Here is a 23,678-nt window from a genome sequence, read left to right on the forward strand (position 1 = left end):
TGAAATGTAATCGTTTGACCAAACTTATAAGTTTATAGAGACTGATATATAGACATAATTCGCAATATAGATAACACATCATTGTTGTTAAAGCTGGTACATATGCGGTCACGTGACCAGTTACTACATAGGTGTGTGGAGCGCATAATGCGTTCCAGAGGGTCACGTGATCGCAGTATTTCAGACTAAACTCAGGATTTAATGAAGAACTCAAAATAAAAAGTATCAAATGGGCGAGCATCAAATATAGTACATTTTAAAAGGTATATAAATCTTTTTTAACTTTTTAGAATTATTTGTTCAGAAAAACTTATATGAAAATTATGAGAGTAACATAATAAGTATTACGAAGACTCAGAGAAACAGTATATTGTAAGTAATACTCGTACTATATATAAATACAAATGAAAATATACATAAATATAAGTACATAATTAGATGTGAATAAGAGGAAAGGAGAAGCCCTTTATAAAGCAATAAATATATTTTTAGTATATATATATATGATGTATGCTATCCAAATGAGGCATAAATAACCTAAATCTAACTAAACCAATATTATTCCCAAGAAATAAATGCTCGAAGAAAACAAAAAAGGAGAAAAGGGACGGGCAAGAAAATTACAAAACAATATTCAGTTCCATTGCCTCGTTTAGACCCCTAGGAAAAAGGCAATCCATTTTGAAGGTCCAGAATATTTCTTGTTTACAAAGGATGCTATCACCCCCTCTTTTGGTGGGTGGCACATGTTCTAATCCTGTTAATTTCAACTGTTTAGGGTTGTTGTCATGGTGTTCTGCAAAATGCCTCGAAACACTATGGAGTAGGGACCCTTTCAAAATATTGCGACGATGTTCAAGGAACCTAGTTCTTAGGGGCCGGGTGGTCCTACCTACATATTTTAAGTTGCAGGTGCAAGTAAGAAGGTAAATAACGAAAGTAGTATTACAATTAATAAATCCTTTTATTTTAATTTTGTCAGTGGGTGTATTGATTATATTTAGTTTATTAGAAATAAAATCACAGGTGATGCATTGGTTACCACCACATTTGTAGCAGCCCAGCGGTTTTGTGGGAAGCCAGTCCGATGGTGAAGAGGATGTCTGCGATGAAATTTTTGGACATTTTAAACAACTTGGAGCTAGTAAATTTTTTAATGACTTATTTTTTTTGTAAATAAACGAGGGCTGGGGAGGAAGAATCTCTAATAATAGGGGGTCTTGTTTCAATATTGAGTGGTTTTTTCTTATAATTTTTTGTATATCTTGATAATCTCTATTGAAGGTAGATATAAAAGCAATACGACTATCTCTGGTTGAAGGGGGATCCATAGGGCGTCTACCGTATAGTAGAGCCTCCCTATCTCTCTCTCTACTCGATTTATATGCATTCTCAACCAATTGGTCAGGATATCCGCAATGTTGGAATGCGGTAATCAAATCTTGAGCTTGATTGTCGAAGGTTTTTAAATCAGAGCAATTACGCCTGAGTCATAACATTTGTCCCTTTGGGATATTTTTTACCCAAGGGGGGTAATGGGCACTCTTAAAATTCAAATAGGAATTTGTATTTACTGATTTTTGGTAATTGCTAGTATGAATAGAGCCGTCAACACTCCTCAAAGTGAGATCAAGAAAGTTAATAGTGTGGGGGTGATAATCGTGAGTAAACTTAAGGTTAAAAGAATTGGAATTTAAGTGAGCAACAAAGGAAGTGATAGACGTGACATCCCCATCCCAAATGAAAAATAAATCGTCTATATAACGGCCATAGAGGACCAGGTTCGCCCCAAAGGTGGACCCCCAAATGAGTTGGTCCTCCACCTCCCCCATGTAGAGGTTGGCATAACTTGGGGCGAACCTGGTCCCCATGGCCGTTCCCATCACCTGTAAATAAAAAGTGTCCTGGAAAAGAAAATAATTGTGTTTAAGGATAAATGAAATGGAGTTAGTGATAAAGTGCTGTAGTTCCACCCTCAGATCACCATCCTCTTTTAATCGTTTGGAGATGGTTTTGATACCTAATTCATGTGGTATATTTGAATAGAGACTCTCCACATCAAGAGTTAGGAAGTAATAAGTCTCCTTCCAGACAATATTTTTTATTAAATTTAGAAAGTGGGTTGAATCTCGGATGTGTGATCTGAGGGTGGTGACACGTGACTGTAAATGAGAATCAACAAATTGTGAAAGGTTAGAGGTAAGTGATTGGACACCGGAAATAATAGGACGACCAGGTGGGGAAGTGAGGTGTTTATGAATTTTGGGGAGGTGATAAAAAATGGGTACCAGTGGGTGTGGGTTAAATAAAAAGTAATACTCGTCTTTAGTAATAACATTATCCTGAGTGGCTAATTCAAGGAGTGTCTTCAGCTCTAAGATATATGGTTGGGTTGGATTTGTAGTTAGTTTAGTATAGAAAGACAAATTGGACAATTGGTGAAGTGCCTCATCCACATAACAGGATCGATCCTGTATGACGATGCCTCCTCCCTTGTCGGCCTCCCTGAAGACAATGGAGGTGTCTCCAGTGAGGCCGACAAGGGCCTTCTTCTCCCATTTGGTGAGATTATCTCGATATTTATATCTAGATTTTCGCCCCTCAGAAGAGCAAAGATGTTTAAAGTCATCGAGTGTGGTCTTATAAAAAGACTCGATGCTTGTTCCTTTGGCTTTTATCGGATAAAAGTCGGACTTGTTTTTTAATTTAGATTTATCTATGTCAAAGATTTTTTTGGGGGAGTTATTACTCTCAGTCCACAGTTCTGCCAATATGTCTAAAGAGGTTTGATCTCCGCTGTCCAATAAAATTGGGGTTCCTGGATCGTAATCTTTTTTTGTTTTCTGGGAGAAAAAATATCTCTGCCTACATAAGGTACGGATATAACGATTGAGTTCAATAAACAATGTGAAAATATTGGCATCTGTGGAAGGAGAGAACTTTAGTCCCTTTTGTAAAAGTTTTGACTCAGCCTCACTCAGTTGTCTAGATGAAATATTGAATACATTGGTAATAGGTTTTTTTTATATTAATTTCTTACGTTGGACCCTCTTTCCTCCTCTAACTCCTCTATACTTGAGTGTCTTCTTTTCTTTGGTGTGCCCCCTCCTTGGTATCTCCCCATTTCTCTGTATTGGCGGGGGCCTAAAAAATGATCAGAATGGGGTGTTTTTTGAGATCTATTTATAGAGTCCTTGGGCCTGGCTCCTGATAAGTAATTGGTATGCTCATTGTTAGGGGTATATCCTAGATGAGTCTTTCTGTTGTATATGCTTCTATTGTCAGAAGGAGTGTTTTGGGGTTTGTTGAGATATTTACCCCTATGTTGGGGTGAATCATACACTTTGATATCACTCATTCTTTCAGATGTTCTCCTATTATCATTATGTCTGTTTCTATTACTAGAATAATTGTTGGTTCTTGGTTGGTTTCTATGCTTGAGCCTGTAGCTCCTGATGTTATTGGACTGATAGTCCATTAGATCCCTCTGAAACTTTTTGCATTTGTTATCAATGACCTCTTCTTCAAACTTAATTAGCCTCTCTATGACTCTCGTGTCTTTATCTTTGAATTCTCTCGTTTGATTAAACGGTTCTAATTTAATTTTGATGTTCTCTATTTCTGTCTCCAGTTCTTTAACTTTTTTGTTTCTATAATCAATCACCAAATTCATTAACAAGAACGAACAGTTGTCAAGAATAGTGTCCCACTTAGTTTGAAAATCTGAGTTCTCTTGGAAAATGGAGGGTTTGTGTAGGCGTAGGCCACGAGGTAGCATCTTTCTATCAGCATATTTTTGTAAATTGGTGCTATCGAGCCATTGTTTAGTTTCATCTCTTAACAAATCCTCCAATTTCTCAAAGAGAGTGATACACTCTTCATCATTTTTACCAATTATGGACTCCTGGGGTTGATCCCATTTAGAGATATATGTCTGCCTCCTATTTTGTCTTTCATTGAAATTAGAGAAGCAGCTCATGCTGGCAGCCTGACGGACTCTCAAAAAAGGGAAAAAGAAATGTTATGCACTAGGAATAGTCAGGCGCCTTGCAGTGAGCTGGTTCTCTGAGTAGAGCAGCTGCTTGATTGTGGGGGTAGTCACTCCTCACTCGAGAATACAGAAAAAACAGAAAGACTCACACTAGGTGAGTCAAGCAGTGCTCAAATCAATGAAATAATACCAGAAATTTAAAAAGGTATAACAATTTTTACTGTTTCTTTAAAAACACATGTAAATACAATACATACATACATAAAATCAATTTATAATGACATAATAGATGAAGGGGGGGAGATAAAAGTAAATTGGAATGAATATAAAAAGTATAAATAAACTTGAACAAAAAAAGTCCCGCCTCAATGGACACAAAAGAGTGGACTGTGTCGACACTTGGAGAAATAATGGGTAAGTGCACGTTACCGACAGTGAATGGTGGGTCCCTTGAATTAAGGTGGTACTGGGGATCCTCTCGATGTTTGCGGAGATGTTAGATGCCGCTGGAGGTTACCGCTTGATGTTAACCAGACCTTTTATAGTTGGAGTGAGAGACTGGTAGGTTAGTCTCAATCATCAAGGTTGTCTGGAGCGATTTCACCCAGGTAGTGTTTCAAATGATGGAATAGGGAAGTGGCTTCCGTGCCAGGTAGCAGTCCACACTGGTGTAGATGTTGTTAACCAGGGGTTTGATGAGCACGGTGTCCGCCAATTAGAGATGCCAGTTGGAATGAGCAACAAAAGTAATGTCCAAATCTGTCGAAATTGTCACAGTGGTGTCCAGAGGTGGGGGGCAATCACCTAACGCGTTTCACTGCGTCCTGCAGCTTTATCAAAGGTGTGGGGGCTATGGACCTAGGTCAGGTATATATACCTTACTTAATGAGATGATCATTGCACCTGTGAGATTCAATTAGCAATTCAAGTTCAGATAATACACATTTTATAAATAAATTAATAGGGAGGCAGACATATATCATAACCATAAAGGTATTAGGTAAATAAAAAACCAGAAATTAGCATTAGATACGTATAAATTTTTATTATTGCAATTCTTATTGTTGCGATCACGTGACCGTGAAAAAAATATGTCCCCAAAGGGACAAATGTTACGACTCAGGCGTAATTGCTCTGATTTAAAAACCTTCGACAATCAAGCTCAAGATTTGATTACCGCATTCCAACATTGCGGATATCCTGACCAATTGGTTGAGAATGCATATAAATCGAGTAGAGAGAGAGATAGGGAGGCTCTACTATGCGGTAGACGCCCTATGGATCCCCCTTCAACCAGAGATAGTCGTATTGCTTTTATATCTACCTTCAATAGAAGTTATCAAGATATACAAAAAATTATAAGAAAAAAACACTCAATATTGAAACAAGACCCCCTATTATTAGAGATTCTTCCTCCCCAGCCCTCGTTTATTTACAAAAAAAATAAGTCATTAAAAAATTTACTAGCTCCAAGTTGTTTAAAATGTCCAAAAATTTCATCGCAGACATCCTCTTCACCATCGGACTGGCTTCCCACAAAACCGCTGGGCTGCTACAAATGTGGTGGTAACCAATGCATCACCTGTGATTTTATTTCTAATAAACTAAATATAATCAATACACCCACTGACAAAATTAAAATAAAAGGATTTATTAATTGTAATACTACTTTCGTTATTTACCTTCTTACTTGCACCTGCAACTTAAAATATGTAGGTAGGACCACCCGGCCCCTAAGAACTAGGTTCCTTGAACATCGTCGCAATATTTTGAAAGGGTCCCTACTCCATAGTGTTTCGAGGCATTTTGCAGAACACCATGACAACAACCCTAAACAGTTGAAATTAACAGGATTAGAACATGTGCCACCCACCAAAAGAGGGGGTGATAGATTTCGCATCCTTTGTAAACAAGAAATATTCTGGACCTTCAAAATGGATTGCCTTTTTCCTAGGGATCTAAACGAGGCAATGGAACTGAATATTGTTTTGTAATTTTCTTGCCCGTCCCTTTTCTCCTTTTCTGTTTTCTTCGAGCATTTATTTCTTGGGAATAATATTGGTTTAGTTAGATTTAGGTTATTTATGCCTCATTTGGATAGCATACATCATATATATATATATACTAAAAATATATTTATTGCTTTATAAAGGGCTTCTCCTTTCCTCTTATTCACATCTAATTATGTAATTATATTTATGTATATTTTCATTTGTATTTATATATAGTACGAGTATTACTTACAATATACTGTTTCTCTGAGTCTTCGTAATACTTATTATGTTACTCTCATAATTTTCATATAAGTTTTTCTGAACAAATAATTCTAAAAAGTTAAAAAAGATTTATATACCTTTTAAAATGTACTATATTTGATGCTCGCCCATTTGATACTTTTTATTTTGAGTTCTTCATTAAATCCTGAGTTTAGTCTGAAATACTGCGATCACGTGACCCTCTGGAACGCATTATGCGCTCCACACACCTATGTAGTAACTGGTCACGTGACCGCATATGTACCAGCTTTAACAACAATGATGTGTTATCTATATTGCGAATTATGTCTATATATCAGTCTCTATAAACTTATAAGTTTGGTCAAACGATTACATTTCATCTCTGATACTAGAACCTATCTCCGACATAGAAGCGGAAGTATCCATTGGAGCGCATATGCGTTCCAACTAACAACTAACCTAATTGGTGCTAAACCCGACTTTCACTTCCGGGTTGGATACGGAAGTGCTTCTCCCTGGCCCCCGTCTGGAACGCATATGCGCTCCACACATGTAGGCGCCGGTTACAGATATATGCCTGCATCTCTAATAATCTTCTCTCTAACAGAACATCAGTCGCTACCCAGGCACCTCCGCTATTAGGGGAATTAATCAGTCTGGGCTCATCTAATATACGAGTACAAGAATATGTTTAACCACATAGCCTAATTCCGATCACGTGACTTACCTCCGGTCACGTGATCGCAACAATAAGAATTGCAATAATAAAAATTTATACGTATCTAATGCTAATTTCTGTTTTTTTATTTACCTAATACCTTTATGGTTATGATATATGTCTGCCTCCCTATTAATTTATTTATAAAATGTGTATTATCTGAACTTGAATTGCTAATTGAATCTCACAGGTGCAATGATCATCTCATTAAGTAAGGTATATATACCTGACCTAGGTCCATAGCCCCCACACCTTTGATAAAGCTGCAGGACGCAGTGAAACGCGTTAGGTGATTGCCCCCCACCTCTGGACACCACTGTGACAATTTCGACAGATTTGGACATTACTTTTGTTGCTCATTCCAACTGGCATCTCTAATTGGCCGACACCGTGCTCATCAAACCCCTGGTTAACAACATCTACACCAGTGTGGACTGCTACCTGGCACGGAAGCCACTTCCCTATTCCATCATTTGAAACACTACCTGGGTGAAATCGCTCCAGACAACCTTGATGATTGAGACTAACCTACCAGTCTCTCACTCCAACTATAAAAGGTCTGGTTAACATCAAGCGGTAACCTCCAGCGGCATCTAACATCTCCGCAAACATCGAGAGGATCCCCAGTACCACCTTAATTCAAGGGACCCACCATTCACTGTCGGTAACGTGCACTTACCCATTATTTCTCCAAGTGTCGACACAGTCCACTCTGTGTCCATTGAGGCGGGACTTTTTTTGTTCAAGTTTATTTATACTTTTTATATTCATTCCAATTTACTTTTATCTCCCCCCCTTCATCTATTATGTCATTATAAATTGATTTTATGTATGTATTGTATTTACATGTGTTTTTAAAGAAACAGTAAAAATTGTTATACCTTTTTAAATTTCTGGTATTATTTCATTGATTTGAGCGCTGCTTGACTCCCCTCCTAACGTTTGACTGTCTGTAAATACCAAGTTTTGTATTGTATAAGCACAACGGAATATGCTGTGCTATATAATAAACTTTTAGTAAATAAAGGGCCCTATATAAGCTGCCGAAGGCTACAACTTTCATATCCCTTTCCATACCTTAACCTCAGACGATCTCTGGCAGTTTTGCACGATGCTCCCGTTGCTGCTGGTCAGTAGTTGGGGAATTGCGCGTCTTGCCGAACAGCCTGTGATGATGTCATTCTGTCCCTTCTTCAGTACTGCCACTCTCTCTTTTTACCCAAGTTTGCTGGAATGTTAAGGTAGGGATTGGACACTGACATGCAAACTTTATAGACCTGCTTAGAAATGTGTACCCACCCTCATCCCCAGTGACATGCAGTACCCACCCTATTACCCCACCCATAGTGGCTTGTACCCCTCTGTTATGGGGCTGCAGTAGCATCCTTCCCTCATGTACCCCTCTGGTTTAGCATCCTCCCCTCATGTACCCCTCTGGTATGGCATCCTCCCCTCATGTACCCCTCTATTATGGGGCTGAGGCAGCATCCTCCTCTCATGTACCCCTCTGTTATGGGGCTGCAGTAGCATCCTCCCCTCATGTACCCCTCTGCAAGTATCCCTCTGGTATGGCATCCTCCCCTCATGTACCCCTTTGGTATGGCATCCACCCCTCATGTATCTATTCGGTATGGCATCCTCCCCTCATGTACCCCTCTGGTATGTCATCCTCCCCTCATGTACCCCTCTATTATGGTGCTGCAGTAGCATCCTCCCCTCATGTACCCCTCTGTTATGGGGCTGCAGTAGCATCCTCCCCTCATGTACCCCTCTGCAAGTACCCCTCTGGTATGGCACCCTCCCCTCATGTACCCCTCTGGTATGGCATCCTCCCCTCATGTACCCCTCTGTTATGGGGCTGCAGTAGCATCCTCCCCTCATGTACCCCTCTGTTATGGGGCTGCAGTAGCATCCTCCCCTCATGTACCCCTCTGCAAGTACCCCTCTGGTATGGCATCCTCCCCTCATGTACCCCTTTGGTATGGCATCCACCCCTCATGTACCTATTCGGTATGGCATCCTCCCCTCATGTACCCCTCTATTATGGGGCTGCAGTAGCATCCTTCCCTCATGTACCCCTCTGTTATGGGGCTGCAGTAGCATCCTCCCCTCATGTACCCCTCTGCAAGTACCCCTCTGGTATGGCATCCTCCCCGCATGTACCCCTTAGGTATGGCATCCACCCCTCATGTACCTATTCGGTATGGCATCCTCCCCTCATTGACCCCTCTGGTATGGCATCCTCCCCTCATGTACCCCTCTATTATGGGGCTGCAGTAGCATCCTCCCCTCATGTACTCCTCTGCAAGTACCCTTTTGGTATGGCATCCTCCCCTCAAGTATTCCTTTGGTATGGGCCTGCAGTGACATCCTCCCCTCATGTACAGTCTACACGGTGTCCTTGCTCACATTCATAATGACCCCCTTTATACTAGTCATGTGCTAGTTGTAATTAAACTTAAAGCCTTCTCTTGAGGCAAACTCACGGTGGTATGGTGATGATGGGATGTAGCCCTCTTGGATATTCAGCGTCTTCCTTATGCACCCGGGGATCTCCTTCCTCCTCCTATCTGGCAGCCCCTCTGCACATGCACGGGGACCTATGCAGCGGTATCCTGGCGTCTTCCAAGTGCGGCAGGACATGCACGGGGACGTCAGCAGCGGGATCCTGGCATCTTCCAAGTGCTGCAGCACATTCGCGGGGACCATGGCAGCCGCGTCCTGGCATCCTCCAAGTGCCAATGCGCATGCGCACGGACCTCGGCTGCTGTGTCCTGGCGCGAAAATGCACCGTTCTTCCGGCTTCCGGGTCTGAGATGTAGCCGGTCACGTGATTTAAGCGTTAACGCATTAAAGATATTATTGCCGTTATTAGATTTCCGCGTTAACGCGATAATAACACGTTAATCTGCCCACCTTGTCATGCATCTACCAATTTCATGTCAACCCTGTCGACCTGTTGATCTTTTGACCCTGTCGACCAAATTATCCTGTCATCCTAATGCATGTCGACCTTTTGGGGGTAGACCTATTGACTGTAGATCTTTCAACCAGAATCAGCTTAATAATAAGGTTATGATTTAATAAAATCACCTTACAGAATATAAATATACTGTACCACTGAAATATTTTTTCACGAAAAATAACCTTGGAACATGTCTGATTGAAACACATTAAAAGAAATAGGATAGGTTAATATATCTGCCAATCTTCTGTGACATAATATAAAATAAGAAATGCAAAGTTGTTAGATAATTGAAAAACTGAAAGATTAGCATTATTGGTCAAAGAAGATTGGTGGATAGTCATATTATACTTCTGTCTAACCTGACAAATGTGGTTATTACTACTACTGGCTTTATATACAGTACACAGACATTACGAAAGATGTAATAGAAGTAATTAGGCAACATGTATTGTGACAAGGATCACAAACATGGGGACTCATACTGTGTGAAGACTTTTTGTGTTTATTTTGTACAGCAAGTCACAGAATATCAGGTTCAATCCATATGCAGTTGTTATTACAGGTAGTAGCATAAAGGCAGACTTAGCATAGCAAAACATTTGAATAGCTCCAATGGATAACTATCCCTATGATAAAAAACCCTGGCCTATCACCATAGGCGAATCTAGAATTATGGTAATGGGTGGTCCCAGATCTAGAAATAATAATAGGGAGACCTTTGCGCGGCGTAGCCGCGCGGCAAAAGGGGTGTGGCCTCATGGGAAGGAGGCATGGCATCACAAAAAGGGGTGGGGTATTACACTTTAGACCATACACAGTAATGCCCATTACACATTTTAGAAAACTCCGTAATACCCATTACACATAAATCCACACGCCATAATACCAATTATACATAAGGCCACTCACCATAATGCCCATTACACATTGTGCCACACATCATGATGCCCATTACATACTATATAACAAACCGTAATTTACATTACATATTTGCCACATAAGTGCTGCTTACCTACATGCTCATTGCTAAGGGGTTCTTGCTTGACGGCACCATAGTACCCTTTACACATGATGCCGCACACCATAGTACCCATTACACATTGTGCCGCACACCATAGTACCCATTACACATGATGCCGCACACCATAGTACCCATTACACATGATGCTGCACACCATAGTACCCATTACACATGATGCCGCACACCATAGTACCCATTACACATTGTGCCACACATCATGATGCCCATTACATACTATATAACAAACCGTAATGCCCATTACATATTTGCCACTAAGTGCTGCTTACCTACGTGCTCGTTGCTAGGGGGTTCTTGCTTGATGGCATCATAGTACCCATTACACATGATACCGCACACCATAGTACCCATTACACATGATGCCGCACACCATAGTACCCATTACACATGATGCTGCACACCATAGTACCCATTACACATGATGCCGCACACCATAGTACCCATTACACATGATGCTGCACACCATAGTACCCATTACACATGATGCTGCACACATAATGTCCCTTACACATGATGCTGCACACATAATGCCACTTACACATGATGCTGCACACCGCAATGCCCCTTACACATTAAGCCACACATTATGCGTAATGCCCCCACATACCGCCACTTGTAGCGTCCCTTAAGCAATGCCCCCAAAAGTGCCACTTACTGTAAATTATTATATGAGCCTTCGCTGCTGCTGCAGGGAGAGATGGAGAGCGGTGAAGCTGCTTCTATGGGGAGAGGAGCAGAGCGCAGCGCAGAGCACGCTCCCACTCCCCTCCTGGTGTCCCCTCTAGCCGAGTGGACATTTGAAATATTGTGCGCGCTGTTGTTGTGCGTGACGTCGGGGGAGCACACCGGGCGCCAGCACCACATGATTAAAGGGGGGCGGGCTGAGGTGAAAGCAGGGAGAAGAATTGGAGTGGAAGCTGCAGGGGTGACAGTCATTGACAGCTGGGCAGAGAGCAGGTGGCTGTCCGGCTGTATTCAGAGCACTGCAGGTCACGGCTGTTTGAAATAATACCCCTTTCACAACAGAAAATTTAGGGATTTACCTGGGAATATGGTCCCAGGATCATGCAGGGACATTCCAGGCTGACCCCTTATACACCAGCCTAGTCCCTGCATTTTCTGGTGTGAGGGGGAGAGACAACCACTCCCCTCTCCCTACCCCCCTTTAACCAACAGGCTATATCTTCGGAACCAACTTACCCATTTACATGAGACCAGTATCATATTGAAGAACTTTTGAGTTGGCTTCGAATGATTTTGGTCCCGTGAAACTGGGCTGTTTGGGTACAGAGAAATCTGCCCTCAAAGAACATAAACATTCATGAAATTACATTTAAGAAATGAAAAAAAAAAAAAACGGGTTAACCTCAATATCCCTGGAACCAATTAATCCATATGGATCCAGCCTGGTATCAGATTGAAGGCCCAGCGATTTGGGTTTCGACTGAGATCAACCTCGAGCTTCAGTGATGCCGGAGGGGGAACTGGCAACCGTTGAACTGGGTGGGGGTTGGAATTAGCGGGTCCCATGTTATCCTATAGGGAAAACGTTCCAGCTTTGCCTGGCAGTATCTCTGGTTCACAGGGGGCTAGAGACACGGGGCTGGGCTCGTTGGAAAGCCCCATCCCTCAGCTATAAAATGGGCTAATGGGTGGTCCTGTGCACCCCCGGACCACCCCCTAGATTTGCCTATGCTATCACTTGGGTAGCTTTTCCACCATCAAGAGCAAGGTGACTCTGTCTTGGAACCCCTTATATTAGAAAATACTGGGTGCTGTTGAGTACACCTGGGATTCTGCTACTGCTACCAAAATCTAGTCTGGATTCTCCACATTACTTTCATGTGGGGGAATGCTGACTCTGCCCAGTATGCTAACACTTCAACATCTGAATGTATTTTCCATAATGTAAGACAAGAAAGCTACTATTTAATACATTCATGAAGCATTATTGTTTGAAAATCCTACACACTAAACATTGGGTATGGATCATAGAATAGTCAAACAATAGGTCTACAAGCATTAGGTCGACCACTGAAGGTCGACATGCATGAAGGTCGATGTGACTTAAGGCCGGCATGGTTTAGGTCGACAGGGTCATTAGGTTGACACACACATTAGGTCGACATGGGAAGGTTCACAGTCAAAAGGTCAACATGGGGTTTTTAATCATAAATTAATTATAGAGAAAACAGTGGATTTAGGACCTTATTCAGGCCCATTCGTACAGACCCCATTTGTTCTCAAGATTTCCAATGTTTTGGATCAGCACATGTACCTGGTAATTTCTGCGCATGTGCAGATGCAGGGTGTGTGCGCCCATGCTGAACAAACTGTTCGTTGGGTGCACGCACCCATCTTTGTGAGCGGAGGGTGGGGTGTGGGAAAGCCCATTTACATATGGGAAGGTCCAGCATTTCTTGGGCACTCCCATGGGAGTGCTAGTCTTTCTCATGCTAATGGGCTGATAATGCAGGTGTCAGCTGCCCGCCCACTTCCCTCAGAATGTGCACACAGATCTAAAATGGCTCTGGGCAACCTAACATCTGTGTGCATGTTCCACATCATTCTATGATGGTCGGAGATCATCGAATGATGTGGGTGTTCCCCCACAGGCTGCGAATGGATGTTTATGTAAAACATTAATTTGCATGCCGTTCAAACGTACACACCATGCAAATGGTGGGCCGGCATACCACCATTCGCAAGGCAGGACCTGGTTGACTCGCAAGGATGCAAATTCACATCTGAGCGAATCAACCAGAATAACCCCCTTAGTATTTTAATTGACTCTATTCACATATATTTGCATATAATAAAAGTTATATTTTAAATTACTTGAGGTCACATCAAATCAACGTTGTAACTTTATAGATGTTAATAGATTGAGAGTAAGTGGAAGTGCCCCTCATTATGGGAATACAGCTTAAGGTGCCCATACACTAGTAAGATTTATCTTCAGATCTGGCTGTTTGTAACAAAAACATGGTTATGGATGAGTGACAGTTTGTCAGTTTTCCAGCATTTCCAAGCAAATGGTCAACTGTCATTTGCTCTCATCCATAACCATGTTTTTGTTCCAACCAGCCAGATCTGAAGATAAATCTGCATGTGTATGGCCACCTTAAGTCTTATAGGCCCTACATATGGGCTGACTTTCAGGCAATTTTATTAAATTGCTCAGAGAATGCCTGAAAACTCACGTAAATCACTGTGTGTTTCATGGTCGGAATCCAGCAGCAATGAATAACCTGCACGTAGGTTATTAATCGGTCAGGGCCAATGTTCTTAACAGAGAACACTGAACCTGACACCTTGCTCAGCACACAGCACTCAGAACATTTGTCGGCCCATGTGTAGGGCACATTAGACATATTTATTTTGAGAAAATTCTTGAGCATACAGGAAGAGATACTGTAGCAGAGAGTTCAAGAAGGATGATCAGAGAGTAATTTTAGAGTAGTAGATATAGCAGAATGGAGTTCATTGCTGACTTTCATGAGGGCAGTTTCAGTGGAGTTGAGTAGATGGAAGCCAGACTGAAATGGTTCAAGGAAGAAGTGGGAGGAAAGAAAGGCAGTAAGGTAATACAATCAAGGAGTTTGAAGGTCGAAGGGAGGAACAAAATGGTTCTGGACAAACATAGTTGTTGTATTTTAAGTATGGGGTACACAAGGGACTGCTTGAATGCAGAAGGGACAATACTTGCAAACATTGTGGATATGTACAATGAAAATGGGATGGGGCAGAAGGACAGCAGTAGAGGGGAAAGGTCAAGGGGGAGGTGAGGCAGAGACAAAATTTGGATCATTAATTTATCATGACTTTATCTCCAGATACAGCAGAAAAAGAAGTCACAATTGGTGAGATGGATTAGTGGAGAGTACATACCTCCCAACTTCTGGCTGTATGAAATAGGGACACAGCGCCCGAAAAAGGGGCGGGGCGTATGCAAATGAGGGCGCGGCTTATGCTAATTAGCCGCGACCTCATTTTCATACGAGAATAGACGCTGTGCGCATGCGCACAGCGTCTATTCTACTAGATTGGGGGTCTCCCAACTGTACTGTCACCCCCCCGCAGCGGGACAATGCCTGCCGCGGGTGGGACAGCGGGACAGGACCCGAAAATCGGGACTGTCCCTCCAAAATCGTGACAGTTGGGAGGTATGAGAGTAGGCTGTTTTTGGACTGTGTGAATACATTACCACCAAAACATTAGCAGGAACATTCACACACATGAATAAAATGCTAAAAGTGTGTATAAGCATCAACTGATGCAATTATGAGCATGTTGGATAGTTAATTATTGGGAGTCAATAGGCCCCAATAATAGACACTTTAAGTATAAATGTTTGAATTAAATGTTACAAAGGGAAACAGTGGTAAGTAGTATTCATAAGTTTTCCCATAATAAATACAATCCAGTTGTACAGGAGGATTGACTAAATGGTGAGAAGAGTAATAGCAAGGTATGTAATAATAGCAAGGTATGGAATAATAAATGATGCAGGAGGAATCGTACAGTTAATAGACATTGTACAAGAGACTTGTGAGGGTAGTTTTGAAGAGACTTGTCGGCTATATTGTAATTGTATTTTACTTACCTTTCAGATACAAGGAGCAATTATAGTGTCAAGTTTGGTTGAAATAATTATTGGGATTGTTGGTCTACCAGGAACATTGCTCAACTACATTGGTCCACTAACTGTTGCACCAACAATTTCCTTGATTGGACTTTCTGTGTTTGAAGCTGCAGGACAAAGAGCAGGGTCTCACTGGGGGATATCAATATTGTGAGTAACGTATTAATTATAACATGTAAAATGTATATTCATTTTTGACTATGTCTTTTTCTTTGTATGTTAAAACAATTGTTTGTCATTGGAATTTCATAGCTTTTTGAAGTTATTGAACCTTTAACATTTATAAACAAAGAATATGAAAAAACATTCATATCCCAACAGCTTTTCCTTCACACATCACCCACCTGCTTCTCATTCACCTTTTACATTTCTGCATTTTCCCTCACACCCCATTCTCTTCCCATCAACTTTCATTTTATGGTATTGGATACAGGGCAGTAAAGACTGGCTGTGGGGTGCAGGGCAGTTATGATGAAACAGGATATAAGGCAATGCATAAATGTTATGAGATCTCATGCCAATAGTAAGGGGATATTCCAATATGCAGGGCATATGGAAATATGCCCTTGCATGGAGTTGAAGGACAGCAATATTATGAGCTGCCATTTATTGACAACAGGACAAGTAGTGAGCAGAACATGGCAAATAATGCATATTTGGACATGGGTGCATAATGGGTTCAGAATATGATCAGAATATGGGGGGTGCAAAATGGAACAACAGTGCATCTGGGGAGCAGAATTGGAACATGGTACATGCATTTACAGTAAAGTATGACAGAACATGGGGATGAAGAATGGGATTCAAGGGTTTTTGGATGTCAGTGTAGTGTACCGGCTGTAGTGGGCTGGCAGTGCTCTGCTGTCTGTGAGTCCACATTTGGTTAATGTACTTCAATTAATACAAAGCAACTGTACAGCTAGGTGTTGATTACAGCAAGACTATACAATAGCTAAGGTGCACCAATGTGTGCTGGGGCAGCACAGCTCTGCCCTGTCTCCATTCAAATAAGCAGTGTTGCTGATGGGAAAATAATATTAGCCTCAGGTCCAGAAATTTACTCGCTCCCACAATGTGGGTGAATCAAGTATCACTAATGGGATGATTATATACCTGTCCAAAATTGTTTAAATAGGTTCAGCCTGGGAGATAGTGGCGTAACTACTGAGGGTGCAGGGCGTGCAGCTGCTATGGGGTGCTAGATGATCCGGGGACCCGCTGCTCCCTCAGCACCCAGTCACTGGATACCTCAAAGTCATGTAGCTGCCCTTCATCCAGTGTGATTCCGGAGAGCCCCTCTTTGCATGCCGTTGCTAGGGATAGTGTGGGGAGGTCAGATGCAGGGGCATCCGAGACAATGACGCTTAATGATCCCTGTGCCCCCGCCCGGCAGATTGGAGCACCCACCCGGCATATGAGCTTTGCACACAAGAGGCTGTCATGTCTCAGGCTGCAGTGAAGATGGTGCAGCTGGCACTGTTAGCGGGGTGATGATGTAGGGCAGTTCGAGGCAGAAAAACGTATTGATTCCTGTGCCCCCCTGCACATGTCCATTACTCCGGCATTTGCGCACAGGCCGGCGTCTGTCACATCCTGGACCGTGGGGATGATTATGCGGCCGGATGAGGGGTGCCTGAGCCTGAGGCAATGATGCCTGGCGATCCCTGTGTCCCTGCACTGATGTGTCACCTGGAAAAAGCCATCTTGGTGTTACACAGGTGGCTTGCTGTGCACCTCATAGCCTCAGGTAGTAGAGTTAAAAACCTATCTGCCCTCTGCCTGGTGCTGGTGATCTATGTAAATATTTGTTAGTATTTGTATAAGAGTGTGCTGGGAGCTCAGTGATGCAGTAGTTTTTGTGAGATTCGGCGTGCTTCCAGAAATTTCCTGGGTCAGTTTTCTATATCAATCCTGCTCTGTATCCATCTGCCTCTATATGTTTCTCTGTCATCTGTGTGTTCCCCCACCCATCCGTCTGTGTCCCCTACCCACCCACCCGTCTGTGTTCCCTACCCCCCCACCCGTCTGTCTGTGTCCGTGAAGAGAATCGATCATACGCCGATGTATCGATTGTCTGATCTATTAATTACCTTATTTGACCTCAGTGTGAAGACCCCTTAGAGCTCCGTGAGAGTGTAACCTCATATGATATGACCAGTAACGATGACCACAGATACAAGGTTGAACTCTCTTTTAATGATGACGAAAACAACATATTTATACACAACAAACGACGCTGGTTCAATTACATGATTGGTTAATATTTGGTGCAGAGGTAGGGAAATAGCAGTGTCTTTGTGGGGTGGCTTATACATCGCCTTGTGTAGTATTCGTTAGTTATGAGAAAGCACAGAATGTACAGTGTCTAAGGAAAGTAACAAAGTTTATGATAGCAGCGAGTACTGGAAAAGAGCCAGGATATAACCACCTTGAAATCAGCAGGGACAGACATAGAGAAACAAGATGGCTGATTAACCCTTCAATGAAAACAAGATGGCTGATTAACCCTTCAATCCCCTCTTAGAATCAATGTCCTTTTTAGACAATTTGATTCTTGTAGATGGCATCTTGTTTGGTACGATGGATTTTAACATATTCACTATAATCTTCTGGTGAGGGAAGGCTTTTGGCGAGATCAGTGTACATAGCAGGTGTTACATTATCCAGGTACTTGGAACCAATCTTCTTACATATGGGAAAGACACAATATCCTACTATCATAAGTACAATAATTATAATGAGAATAAACATGCCTATTTGTGTTAGTGCGTGTTTCCAATCGTTTAGCCATCCAAACCAGCTACTCCAGGGGTCCGTGACACCTGAGTTCTTCTTGAGTTCGATGGATAAATCTTCTAGATGTTTAATAGCTAGGGTAGTTTTCCCATTAGGACCTGTGTTGTCTGGGATATAAGTACAGCATCCATCAATCTTACCTATGTACACACAGGTTCCTCCTTTCTCGGCAAGCATCATATCTAAAGCCATACGATTCTGAAAAGTCATTTGAGAAGTGGCTTCTAACTGTTCAGCTATACCTTTTAAAGCATCTCTAGTATCATTCACAAAACGTTGCTGGTTATAATATATGTAATTTATCCAATTCACATTCTTATTGATTGTCACCTGGGGAAGCAGAGACTCAAAGCCAGCAGCGACTTCATCTCGAGCCTTGAATTCATCTGGAACTCCCCGGGGGACACCAATAGTATCGATATACACATGTGGATCGAAACTTTCCTTGGGGGCATCTCTCCTAGCTCTAGAGTGTGTGTTTGTGTTACCTGTGGGAGGAGGCCGAGGAAGGTTGGCTGGGAGGATGTGAATGGGCATGATAATCTTTGCCGGGGCACATTCTCCTTTCCAAGGGTTGTCTAGTTTTGTCCTCAGCCTCATATCTCCACAGATAAAATAGATATCTCCCAAAGATTTCTTCATGGTGGGTATGGTGATATGTCTTCTTTCAGCACAATACCCATCAGGAAATAATTTCAATTGTACAACATTTTGATCAGTACTATTAGAGAAATAACAAGTGTAATTACCGGGGTAAATAGTTATAGTACTACCAGGGTTGGTATTCTTTGTCATAATGGGGTATTCCTTTTTCCATTGTTCACATTTGGCTTCTTCTATTACAGTGTCAGTGTATAAACTAAAAAAGCATTTATCCTGTTCAGGTGGTATGTGTATGGGTACAGTACCTAAATGGGGTCTGGACTTTCCACACACATAGCAATCAGTTTGATTAACCTTGCGGGCATTATACTTCATCCATTCTAACCAATAGTTTACATCAGAGAAACCTGTTTCCATAGACATGGTATCTTCATACGTGGGATTATCAATGGCTAACATATCATTAAAAGTAGTGACATGTGGTTTAAGGAATGATGGTGGTGTTTTAGGTTTTACAGTGGCTTTGAGGGCGGTGTATTCTGGGTTATCGTACATGTCCTTTAAATGGAATTTTCCTCTTGGGCCCCCGTTTTCCCCTGATTGATATTTACCCAAGACATATAGTCCGGCATCACCGGGGGCCGGGTTTTCTAAGTTAATGATAAATTGGCCATTGCAAGTGCCCTTTTTTCGTAGGGACATACGGGTTAGTAAGGATCGACCATTGGACCATTTATGGATGCCAACATCGGGGTAATATCCCCAGTCTTGGCTGATATCAAAGGCAGTGGTATCTGCTCTAGTGTTCCACCCAACAGCCCCCCATGAGTTGCAAGAATCTCCCCAGTAAGTACTAGTGACACAGATATATACGTGACTTACAGCGTGTGGTGTGTGTTGGATGTTACACAGCCAGGGCAGCGGTGGTTCTTCTCGATTCCCGCCTTGATTGTTTGAACAAGATACAATATCACAATAAGAAAATATGAAAGTAGCAACAGTTGTACTAGAAGAATTATACCAGAAGGTAAAACGTCCATCATTCTGAGTAATATCAACTTCAGCAAAACAGTTATAAAGAACAAGCCCGAATAAAATCACTAGGGCTAAGGTGGGGGGAGTCATATCCTGCAGCGTCGTCCTCGGCTTCAGAATGTTGTACCCCTGATTCCTCATCACCTCCAGCCGGCAGGTCTTCTCCAAGTTGGAGGTCAGAGCCACTGGCTCCCGTTATTACCTCTCTCGTCCCGTCTGTGTCAGTCTCGGGATCGGTGTCGACCTCTGTGTTGACGTGTGGTGGAGGTGGAATTTTCTTTACTCTGGATGCATGGATCCACGTTGGTCCTTCGTCGGTGAGGACAGCCGTCCTGGTAACCGCGACCACTTCTGTTTCTGGACCGTAGGTGAAATCTCCGGGGTGCTTGTTTCTCGGCAACACTTTCACTACGACCTTGTCTCCAACCCTGAATGGGTGAGTGGGTATCTGTGGATGAGAAGGATTCTTAAAGATAACATTTTGTTCTAACTCATTAAGTTTCTCTATTAGGGATCTAATGTACTCTTCTCTTATTACGTCTAGATCTCCCTCAGTTGTAACTAGTGGTTTCTTTGCCCAGGGCGTGGGAAAAGGTCTGCCCATTAGTATTTCAAAGGGGGAGTAACCTAGAGTCTTTTGTGGTGTCATTCTAATTTCAGCCAATACGATAGGAAGGACTTGTTTCCATTTTGCAAATGTACCTCCTGTCGCTTTACGTAGTTTATCTTTAAGAGTACGGTTCATGCGTTCCACGATACCGGAACTCTGTGGATGATATGGAATGTGAAACTTCCATTCTATTTGCAGTGCTTTGACTAGTTCTGCTGTGACCTTGGCTGTGAAGGCTGAACCTTTATCACTATTAATTTGAAGCGGGCATCCCCAGCGCGGAATGATTTCTCGCGTGAGTATGCGGGCTACTGTTTTTGCATCTTCTGATTTAGTGGCATATGCTTCTGGCCACCGAGAAAACATGTCGACAATGACCAGGGCATATTCCTGTCTTCCTGCATTATTGATATGTGTAAAATCGAGTTGCAGGTGAGTGAATGGAGTGGTTGGGTATTCTAGGTGCTGGTGTCTTGCTTTGTCTGGGTTATTTGGGTTGTTTCTGAGACATATTATACATCTACTGATGTATTGTTTAATGAGATCTTTTGCATTAGTAATGTAGAAATCATTGGAGAGGAGTAAAGTAGTTGTTACTATACTATGGTGTCCTACTCCGTGGTAGTGTGCTATGAACAATGATGCACTGGTTTGGGGTATACATGGTTTCCCCTCTTTGCAGATTAATCCAGTCCGTGGATTCTTCTGCAGTATTGGATATGTCCAATCTGATAGATCTGAATTAGAGGCAGCAGCCTGTAATTCTGTCAGTAGGTATGTATCATCTAACGAAGGAGGCGAGATGACAGCAAGAGTGAGGTTATATGTTGCTATAGTGGCAGCACGTTTAGCAGCGGTATCAGCAAGAGCGTTGCCTTTGCTGATATCATCCTTTCCTCCAGTGTGTGCTTTACAATGAAGGATGGCAATTTGAGATGGTAATGTAATTGCGTGTAAGAGATCTGTGATGAGTTGCGCATGTGATATGCCTTTCCCATCAGCGCCAGTGAAGCCTCGGCGTTGCCAGATCATACCATGATCATGAACAACTCCGTAAGCGTATTTGGAGTCTGTGTAAATTGTGACAGGTTTGTCTTTGTAAATGTGACAAGCTCGAGTGAGTGCAATGAGTTCTGCAGCTTGTGCTGACTGTAAGGGGACTGTCTTTGCTTCAAGGGTGGTGTTTGGAAGTTTAACCACTGCATATCCTGCCTGGTACGTGTTGTCATTGGGACGGCTGCAGGAGCCGTCAACAAATATTATGTCGGCATCGGGGATAGGCACAGTCGACATGTCTTGTCTGGGTGAAGTTTCTGAGTCAATTGTCAGAGTACAGTCATGTTGAGGCGGCGCCTCGTCGTCAGGTCCTTTAAGACCTAAAAGTGCGTTTAGTACAGGGACAGGTCCTTCTGTGTTTGTTGCGTATTTTACAGTGAGAGAAGGGTTCCCTAGTAGGAGTACTTCATAGCCGCTGAGTCTTTGGGCAGACATGTGTTGTGTGTGTAGACCTTTGAGGATGGAGAGGACATTATGTGTGGTATGTAACACAGTAGGATGTCCTAATGTAAGTGATGTGGACATCTCAACAACCATTGCACAGGCAGCCAGTGCTCGAAGACAAGCAGGCATTCCTTGCACAGTGACAGGCATTACCTTTGAGAAGAATGCGACTGGGCGCATTTTGCCTCCATGAAGTTGGGTCAGTACACCCGCCATAGTTGTACATGTGTCCCTTGCAAACAAGTGAAATGATAACATATAGTCCGGGAGACCAAGCGCGGGACTCTGTACTAACATTTCTTTCAATTTTTTAAATGCAGAATACATTTCATCTGACCATTGTATAACCTTGGGTTTGTCTTTGAGTGTGCATTGTCTCAAGATATTATCATAGTAGGAACAATCAGAGATCCACTGTCTGCAGTAACTTACCATACCCAAGAAAGACAACATATCCTTCTGGGTAGTTGGGGTGACCAGGCCCAATACAGACTGTATGCGTTGTGGACTGATTTTTCTTTCTCCCTCAGAGAGTACAAAACCCAGGTAATTGACATGCGTTTTACACCATTGCAATTTTTCTCTTGACACTTTGTGTCCACATTCTGCTAACCAGTTTAACAATGAGATTCCATCTAACCGGCTGGTCTCCTCGGTGACACTACAGAGAAGCAGATCATCTGCATACTGTAGCAGGACAGAACTATGGGGGGGGTGCCATGGAGCCAATGTGGCTTGGAGGATTATGCTATAGACCACTGGAGAGTCAATATAGCCTTGGGGTAAACGACACCAGGTTAATTGTTTACCTTCAAATGAAAAGGCAAAGAGTAATTGGGTCTCTGTGTCTATAGGAATGCTAAAAAACGCGTTTTTCAAATCTATGACATTAAAGTGGGTTGCGTTTGCAGGGATTGCTGAGATGAGTGAATTGATGTCAGGTACTATGGGTGCAATAGGAACAATGAGATCATTCACTTTTCTCAAGTCTTGTACGAATCTAACAGAGCCATCGGCCTTAGCAACAGGGTTGATAGGTGTCGAGTAAGGTGAGACAATGTACCTGAGTATGCCTTGTTCGAGGAAGTCATGTATCATAGGTCTAAGACCTTCAATCTTTTCTGGTGAGAGTGAATATTGTCTGCAAAACACGGGTTGTGTATCTGGTTTGAGCTTGGCTTTGTATGGTGTACAGGGTATGAAGCCAGTGTCATAAGGGCCAATGGCCCAAATTCTATCATCAATTTGATCAAGTGAGTTGTCCAGAGTATTTTGTAGTGACACAAAGTGTGGGGAGGTGACTTGGAGCCCACTCCCTTGTGGAGAGGGTGAGATGGAGATGTGGAATTTACTAAACAAGTCACGGCCTAGTAAGTTAACAGGACATTCTGGGATGATCCTGAATTGGTGTATACCTAAATGTTTTCCCTTGACGGAGCGTATGATAACTGGGTCAGTCAGGTATGTGTCAGTGGGTATCCCGTTGATTCCCATTGAAGGAGTAGTCTTTTGCAGTTCACCATCATAGTTAAGAGA

At 42.4% G+C, this 23,678-nt stretch overlaps 1 protein-coding gene across 3 annotated transcripts in view; it reads left to right on the forward strand.

Annotated features, from left to right (window-relative positions):
- Positions 1-23,678, forward strand: part of SLC23A1 (solute carrier family 23 member 1) — a 514,139-nt gene that overhangs the window by 148,610 nt on the left and 341,851 nt on the right. For all 3 annotated transcript variants that reach the window (XM_083181818.1, XM_083181819.1, XM_083181820.1), the window contains exon 5: positions 15,567-15,748. In XM_083181818.1, the coding sequence (XP_083037944.1) occupies positions 15,567-15,748 (182 nt within the window). The remainder of the gene's footprint in view (positions 1-15,566; positions 15,749-23,678) is intronic.

The sequence above is a fragment of the Crinia signifera genome, chromosome 4 (assembly GCF_055691185.1).
Source record: "Crinia signifera chromosome 4, ASM5569118v1, whole genome shotgun sequence".
In the NCBI taxonomy this organism is placed as follows: Eukaryota; Metazoa; Chordata; class Amphibia; order Anura; family Myobatrachidae; genus Crinia; species Crinia signifera.